Source organism: Erinaceus europaeus, unplaced genomic scaffold (assembly GCF_950295315.1).
Source record: "Erinaceus europaeus unplaced genomic scaffold, mEriEur2.1 scaffold_1065, whole genome shotgun sequence".
Classification (NCBI taxonomy): domain Eukaryota; kingdom Metazoa; phylum Chordata; class Mammalia; order Eulipotyphla; family Erinaceidae; genus Erinaceus; species Erinaceus europaeus.
The window spans coordinates 24,874-33,488 of NW_026647914.1; the positions used below are offsets into that span (position 1 = coordinate 24,874).

The window sequence follows — 8,615 nt, forward strand, 5'->3', positions numbered from 1 at the left end:
AGATACCTACATTACTACTCATGAAGCTTCCCCCTTGCACTTGCAGGTTGGGACCAGGAGCTTGAACCTGGGTCCTTGTACTTGGTAACATATGCACTCAACCAGGCATACCAGCCCCTAGAGCCACCTTCTAATGGGCATGGGGCAGTAGTGCTCAGAAAGCACTGCTTGGAAGCCTAGGCTGGAGGCGGGGGTGCTTCCAATATCAGCAGTCTGTCAGTGAGTCCATGTTACTGTTTTTGTTATAAAGACATTGTGGGGCGGGGGGTAGTAGCGCACAATACGCAAGGGTGGGAGTCTGGCGGTAGTGCAGTGGGTTAAGCGCAGGTGGCGCAAAGCACAAGGACCAGCATGGGATTCCAGTTCAAGCCCCCGGCTCCCCACCTGCGAGGGAGTCGCTTCACAGGCGGTGAAGCAGGTCTGCAGGTGTCTATCTTTCTCTCCCCCTCTCTGTCTTCCCCTCCTCTCCCCATTTCTCTCTGTCCTATCCAACAACGACATCAATAATAACTACAACAATGAAACAACAAGGGCAACAAAAGGGAATAAATAAATATTTTAAAAAAAAACCAATACACAAGGACCCAGGTTCAAGCCCCTAGTCCCCACCTGCAGAGGGAAAGCTGTGTGAGTGGTGAAGCAGTGTTGCAGGTGTCTCTCTGTCTCTCCCTCTCTACTACCCTCTTCCCTCTTGATTTCTGGCTGTCTCTAGCCAATAAATAAATAAAGATAATAAAAAAATTTTTTAAAAGAAAGAGAATGTGTTGCTGCTGTGCAGTGTAACCTTGAAGTGTGCTGGGCAGGTGAGGCTCCCTGACCTTGGCCTGGATGACCTCAGCTCTCCTTTCTCCTCCTCTTCCCTGGACTCCCACTGGCACTTGCTTCTTTCCTCTCCTGTCGGCACCTCTGTATCCTGTGTAGATGGTTTCTTCTTTGCCACTTCTGAAAAGAGCTGAACAGTCCAAACTGCCCAAACGGGTTAAAGGAAGAGTCTTATTTTCTATTTCTCTGTCAGACCAGAGGTGGCCCCAGAGATGCAGAGGTGTGAAGTGTCTGCTATCCTAGCACAGCTGTGAACATTTGCATCCAGTGATATACTGAGGGTCTTGCACGGTGTGTCTGTGTCAGTAAGATACCCACCACTGAACACCACCATGCCAGGCTCCCCTCTGCCATAAGACGGAACACACTAAAAAAATAAAAATAAAAAAAAATACGGAACACTCTGTGCAGTTCCTGGCATCACTGCTCCTAACTGGAGGCATGTTAAAGTCTCTGTACCCCAACACTGAGCCTGGCCAGAGAGGGCCTCCAGGAATGTGTGTTGGATGGATGCATGTCTAATCAGGCTGATTTCTGGGCCCCAGAGAGACTCCTTGTGGTCCGGAGTTACTCTTGGTGGTACAGTGCCTGTTGCCTAGGACAGTGTGCACTGTGGCTGGGTGTGAGAGCGGTGCTCAGAGAGCCCGAGCAGGAGCTGTGCCAAAGCTGGGAAGGCACTAGAAGAGGTGCCCAGGCTTGTCGCTCCCTGACTGTGCCGCCCTGTTCCTTCCAGGGCCGACTGACAGATGGAAAAGGAAAGACCATCGACTGCAAGGACGCCATCTTCATCATGACCTCCAATGTGGCCAGTGAGGAGATCGCACAGCACGCTCTGCAGCTGAGGCAGGAAGCTTTGGAGATGGCCCATAACCGTCTGGCTGAGAACCTCGGTAGGGCACACAGCCTGCTGTCTCAGGGCCTCTGGGCAGGTGGCTGGGCTACTGACAAGGACGGCATTAGGGTCCAGGCGGCATTGTTCCTGGTTGACACTGACCAAACCAGGGATGGAGTTAGAGACAGGTGACACCTTCCAACTTCCTCAGGAAAGCCACAATGGCAGGAGAGCTCCTGAGAGAGGAATGGACATGGACACCAGGGTCTTGGGTGATGGAAGAGTTGAGTGGACACTCAGCAGGTAAAGTGGTGCAGAGAGAGAGTGGCCCTAGGAATAGCCAGTGCTGTTTTCAGCCCTGCTTCTCCTGTAGGTGGGCCCTGGAGAGTGCTTGATAGGAGAGGCAGACGGCCAGGTCTGCACCTTCTATTTCGGCTCTTCAGCCCCGTTCTACCAAATCAGAGCTCAGGACTTGGTCCTGATTCCTCTCCCTCTCTTTACCCTCTGACAAAGCTCCTGTCATAAGGAGCCCAGGCTTCACAGCACATGGAGGAGCCTCAGGAGGGAACATCAGGAGACTAGACCAAGGTCCAGAAGGCCTGAGACCTTTACCAGGACATGCAGACCCCCGGGAGCAGCACCAGGGTTCTCCATGGGAGCAGCTGAGGTGTGGAGAGGTGGCAGTTCACAATTCAGTTCTTTTTCCCCAGGAGATGTCCAAATAACTGACAAGATCACCATCTCAAAGAACTTCAAGGAGAACGTGATTCGCCCCATTCTCAAAGTAAGAGGTCTTTGTTCTTCCTGCTAGAGCTACAGATGGGAGGATTCCCATAGCCACCCTAAAGTTTCAGAAGCCCCCCTCCACATAGACACACACACACCACCACCACCACCACTACCATCTGCTTCCTCTTTGGGCCAGTAATTCCCTTTACCCACTCTGGGTGACCAAGCCTACTCCTAATCTCAAATCTGACCCACAGGCTCACTTCCGGAGGGATGAGTTTCTAGGACGAATCAATGAAATTGTCTACTTCCTCCCTTTCTGTCACTCGGAGCTCATTCAGCTGGTCAACAAGGAGTTGAACTTCTGGGCCAAAAGAGTAAGAATGAGGTCTCGTCGTGGGGGTCGTGGGGGTGAGGCATCTGCCCACTGGGAAGTCAGGGTATTCAGGGCTTGGTGGAGCACAGCAGGGTGGGGTCAGTGGCCCCCAGAATGGTGTCTCCCAGGGCAGACGCAGACACGCTCTTCTTTGACCTGTCTCAGGCCAAACAGAGGCACAATATCACACTGCTCTGGGACCGGGAAGTGGCAGACGTGTTGGTGGATGGTTACAATGTGCACTATGGTGCCCGCTCCATCAAACATGAGGTAAGCACAGGAGCCTTCGAAGCCCCCAGGCCTCTGTCCCCCTCTCTCCCACCTGAGCTACTTTGGAACCAAAACTTAAAGAAAACCTGTCCTGGAGGGAGCCCTGTGGGAACACTAGCTGAAAACCTCAGAACCAGGTAGGGGTAGGTAGCATAATGGTAATGCAAAGAGGCTGTCATGCCTAAAACTCTGAAGACCCAAGTTCAGTCCCCTACAGCACCATAAGCCAGAGATGATTAGTTCTCTGGCAGTGTGGTAAATAAAAAAGTAAATAAAAGAAAGAAGTTTTAAAAAGAAAAAAAAAAAAAACTCAACAACAGACAAAGCTGACATTGCTAAGTCTTTTTTTTTAATATTTATTTATTTTTCTCTTGTTGCCCTTGTTTTATTATTGTAGTTATTATTGATGTTGTCATTGTTAGATAGGACAGAGAGAAATGGAGATAGGAGGGGAAGACAGAGGGGGAGAGAGAGACACCTGCAGACCTACTTCACCACCTGTGAAGTGACTCCCCTGCAGGTGGGGAGCCGGGGCTCGAACCGGGATCCTTATACTTTGGCCATCTGCACTTAATCAGCTGCACTACCCCATTGCTAAGTCTTGAGCACCGTCCTACAAGGTACATCATTGTCAGCCCCACTTTGAAGATGAGGAAAGGAGAGCACAGGACCAAAAATAGCTCACCTAACAGAGTGCATGCTAGACCCCTGGTCCCAGGGGAGTTCCTGGAATGGTGGAGCAGTGCTGCGGTGTGTCTCCTGGTTCTGCCTACTTCTCCCTCTATTTGCCCCCTCCTATTTTCTCTCCCCTTCTCCTCTCTCTATCTCTCTCCATACATAGAGAAATATCTTGAAATAATGAAAACTTTCTTCTGTAGAGGTTAGGGAAATAGCTCAGCTAGTGGAGTACAGAACTCACATACCCAGTCTGACCCATGGCAGCGCGTGTGTCAGAGTGACCCTCTGCTTCTCTTTCTCCCCCACCCCGTTTCCTCATGTGAAATCCCATCTCATATGAAATAAGCAAAAAAGAAAAGGTTACCCTACAAACAGCAGAATTGCACAGGTGCACGCTAGCTCAGAAGTTTCTGACTTGTGCGGTAGTGCATGACGGCAACTATCTCCTGGCTGGCCCAGTGATGCCCTCTTCACCTGCCACCCGCAGGTAGAGCGCCGTGTGGTGAACCAGCTGGCAGCTGCCTACGAGCAGGACCTGCTGCCTGGCGGCTGTACCCTGCGCATCACCGTGGAGGACTCAGACAAGCAGCTGCTCAAGAGCCCTGAGCTGCCGTCACCCCAGGACGAGAAGCGTTCCCCCAAGCTGCGGCTGGAGATCATTGATAAGGACAGCAAGACACACAAACTGGACATCCGGGCACCACTACACCCTGAGAAGGTGTGCTTCACCCTCTAGCACCTGCATCGGCCCACACATGCCCTCGACACCCAATAAAGGCCCCTCAACTGTGGTGAGGCAACTGACCCACCAGCCCCTCCTGCCTCTTCCTCCTCTCCACCCAGCCGACTGCCTCCCAGCCCTGGAAGGCTCCTCTTCAGCCCCAAGTCTAAAGCAGGAATTTTGTCTCCCCCCAGCCCTGGCTAACACTTCACCAGGAGAGGAGCTGCCTCACCACCCCAGTGAGGCAGGAAGGAGAGGGAGGGGTCCCATTTCTGTCCTTCAGGATGGTCTTCATGGCCCATAGTCTCTGGAACTGTATCATGTTCCCAGGATGCTCAGAAGCATAGAAGCTAAGAGCAGAGCTGGCTGGAAGAAGATGGAGACCAGACCGTGAATCACCACCCTTCTCAGGCTCTCCTGCAGCCGAGGCCCCAAAAACGTCTCCCCAGAGAGCTGAGAAAGTGTGCAGAGGCCCAGGGACACTTCTGTCTGTCACTTTCTCCTGCCCCAAAGTCCCAAGAGGGGGACACCATAGAGCCCTCCCCTTCCACTGCCATAATCATAGTCACCGTTCCTCCTCACCCCATGTCCTGGGGTCAGGGCAGATCATGTTTCTCCCACCATGGAACAAGGTCACCATGGAGCCTGTAGGAGGAAAACTGACTGGACAAAAGGACCACGTGCCCAAGCTCCACTCCACGGGGACCTCCTTCAGGAGCCTTCAAAACATAGATGTCGGTAGCACAAGGGGAGAGGTCACGGGGCTGGGCTCTACCCAGAGGGCCATGGAGTCTGCCTCAACCTTTTCTACACTGCTGTGCCTGTGCCAGCTAGGTGAGCCGGAAATAAACAGCTCCCCAGTAAGTCTGCACATGGTCACTTAAGTACAGGGAGTGCCAGGGACCACCACGTTCCCACCCAGCTAGCCGGCCACAGGGAGGCTCGATATGTCTGTGGGCACCATCCACAATCACCACCGCCAGTGACGCACACATCCATTGCCCACCCATGCAGGAGCATTTTAAAAGCTTCCTTTGGTATTAGCTAAACTTGTAGAAAGTGGGGGGTGGGAGTTTTGAGGTCCCTTCGGTGATGGAAGAATGTCCTGACGATGATGGGCCCGAGACAGTCAGGAGCTGGGACGAGGGCTCCCACACAATCACCATCTAAGGCCCCATGTCTGTGACTCTCTACCTCAGTGACTGCTGCTGTTTGTTTGATATTATAATTTGTCACTTCTTGATTTGAAAACAGTTTGAGAGTGATGGTAACTTGTGAAAATAGTAGGGTTCCCATATGTCTTCACCCTCGCTTTTCCTAATGCTGGCATCTTACAAAACCGCAGTGTAATTATTTAAGCAGAATGGTGACATGATACTGTAAACATTCCCATTTTGTCTGTTGGCCCACAGATGTTCTTTTTCTGATCCAGGAACCCACGTGGCATTTTACTGTCTTAATTACTTCTCCTTGGACCCTTGGTGGTGCCTACATTTTTCTTTGCTTGTCATGAGCATGACCCTTTTGAAACCACCAGTCTGGTTATTTTGTCAAATGTCACTTACTTTGGATCTGTCTGCTGTTAAGATGGAGGCTGTGCGTCTTGGGCAGGACTGCCGCAGTCATAATGCCACACCTTCCCAGCGCCTCCTCACGGACTGGCATCCCCTTGGGTCACCTGGTGTCTGCTAGGTTTCTCCACAGAAGACCTGTTAACTTCCCATTTGGAGAGTATTAAGAATCATGAGAGGTTACTTTGAAATTGTGCAGATGTCTTATTTATCCTTAGACTTCCCCACTCTACGGAGCACCTGTCAGCGACGCTTGCTTTCAGCAGTGCTGTATTTGCCTGGTCACTTTGGCGGCTTTGTTTCCTTATTCGCTGTCTCTGTGCTTACTCACTGGTATTCTGCTGTGAAGAAGAACTGTCTCTTTCCCCATCTATTTATCCAATAATTATTCATATCAGTATAAACTATTTGAATTTTGGTTTTCTTCTACGGGTTATATTCTAACACTAGCATACATAATTTTGTTGCTCTAATTTTTTTTTTTTTTCTTCCCCTACAACTCCTTACTTTCTGGCACCAGAAAATGTTCCAGGCTCATACTTTCCCTGCTCCCGCTCTGACATTAGCCATTTCTCCAAACAATTTCTGTTTTCTTTTACTGAGAACATTACTTAGATCCATGGTCTGGGCACTGGATATATTCATTGCTCTTAGAGTGGCAATGTTTCTAAGCCTTTTAGTAAACAGAACTAGAAAATATATGTATATCAGCATACAGATCTAAATTGATTATTGTTTCTCTGTATATTTTTAAAAACTATAAGTTCACACTGATGCCTACAGTGCCAAACCAGGACCACAGGGTTTGTTTCTGTCATTATTGTGACATTATTTATTCTCCTGCTTCTGTGTCTTGCTCATTTCACCTTGTTTGGTGTGCACACTTCCCTTTGAGGCTCTGGCAAAGTCAGGGGTCAGATAAAGCTCTTATGTCCAGCTGCCAGTCCCTTGTTTAAAGTAAATGTGGCCCAGAGCAGCTGGCATAACTGTAAACCAGGTAACTTTTCTATGAGGAACCCAGTGGCCACCTTCCCCAGAGGAGGAGAGGGGACCAAGCAGACCCATAGCTTCTGAGGAAATGTGAGTATCCATCTCAAGGAGTCTTAGCTAGATCTCTCAGCACTGATACTCAGTCACATCCTAAGCAGTGGTCAGCTCTCCTGCTTTACTTGTCCTGTGTCTGTCCTTGTCCCTAGAATGTAAGCTCCAAGAGGGCAGAAACACGAGTGCTCAGCTCATTAGTGCAGATCCTGGCACAGTGCCAGCACAGGGGCTGCTCTGGCTATGCGGGTGAGTGAGCCCTGTTGCAAACAAAGATCCTTGGTGTCTCCCAGGACAGAACCAAATCACATGTCCACTCAGCACACGTCTACTGCATGTGCCCGGCAGTAGGACCTGCCAGGATGGGTCCTGAACAGATGGGACAAAATAAGATGAACAGGAAGTCCGGCGATAGCGCAGCAGGTTAAGCACAAGTGGTGCAAAGCTCAAGGACTGGCGGAAGGGTCCTGGTTCGAGCCCCCAGCTCCTCACCTGCAGGGGAGTCACTTCACAGGTGGTGAAGCAGGTCTGCAGGTATCTTTCTCTCCCCCTCTGTCTTCCCCTCCTCTCTCCATTTCTTTCTGTCCTATCCAACAACAATAACATCAATAACAACAACAATAAGGGCAACAAAAGGGGAAATAAATAAATAAAAGCCAGACATACCGTTATCCCGGAGTATGTGAGAGTCACATGGAAATGAGAATGTTACAATTTCTCTCTGTCCTGTCAAATTAAAAAAAAAAAAAAATGGCCACCAGAAGCGGTGGCAGCAAAAAGGAAAAAGCCCAAAGATGTGGTAATTTAGAGGAAAAGATTGCATTAAACCATAAGGAAATATAAACCAATAAAGTTAGAATCCTGAGTTAGAGGCCAGGAGGTGACTTGATGCTGCCTTGCATACATGAAACCATGAGTTCGAACACCAGAACTATGTTAAAAAGCAGATCTTATTTTTTCCCTTTTGTTGCCCTTGTTTTTTATTGTTGTAATTATTGTTGTTGTTATTGATGTCGTTGTTAGGTAGGACAGAGAAATGGAGAGAGTAGGGGAAGACAGAGAGGAGGAGAGAAAGACAGTTGCAGACCTGCTTCACCGCCTGTGAAGCAGCCCCCCTGCAGGTGGGTAGCTGGGGGCTCGAACCAGGATCCTTACGCCAGTCCTTGTACTTCGTGCCACGTGGGCTTAACCTGCTGCGCTACCTGCCTGGCCAACTCCCACAAAAGCAGATCTTATAAGTAATGGAGTGATGCTTTGTACTCTCATCCATATTTTTTGCACAAATATTTTTAAAAGAAAAAATAGCAAACAAAATTAGGAATGAAAAATGAGACATAGCAATGTATAGAAGAATATTTAATAAATTTAAACCTCTAGAACCACAAAATTGAGAAGTAAACAAATAGGTAATTTTCTATCCAAAAAATAATATTAGTTTGAATAGACCGATTAATTAGAGAATTTGGGCAAGTGATGTAAAATCCTTTGTGTTGGCTGGTAAAAAAGACAGGGGTGGGGACAAATAGCATAATGGTTATGCGAACAGACTGTCATGCCTGAGGCTCCAAAGTTCCA

At 49.2% G+C, this 8,615-nt stretch overlaps 1 protein-coding gene across 1 annotated transcript in view; it reads left to right on the top strand.

Annotated features, from left to right (window-relative positions):
• The window catches only part of LOC103117447 (ClpB family mitochondrial disaggregase), a 29,897-nt gene extending 24,094 nt beyond the window's left edge, over positions 1-5,803 (top strand). Inside the window, exons 6-10 of the mRNA XM_060184523.1 lie at positions 1,556-1,712; positions 2,365-2,438; positions 2,641-2,760; positions 2,925-3,029; positions 4,195-5,803. Coding sequence (XP_060040506.1) covers positions 1,556-1,712; positions 2,365-2,438; positions 2,641-2,760; positions 2,925-3,029; positions 4,195-4,443 — 705 coding nt within the window. The 3' untranslated portion in view covers positions 4,444-5,803. The remainder of the gene's footprint in view (positions 1-1,555; positions 1,713-2,364; positions 2,439-2,640; positions 2,761-2,924; positions 3,030-4,194) is intronic.
• Positions 5,804-8,615: the final 2,812 nt, after the last annotated feature.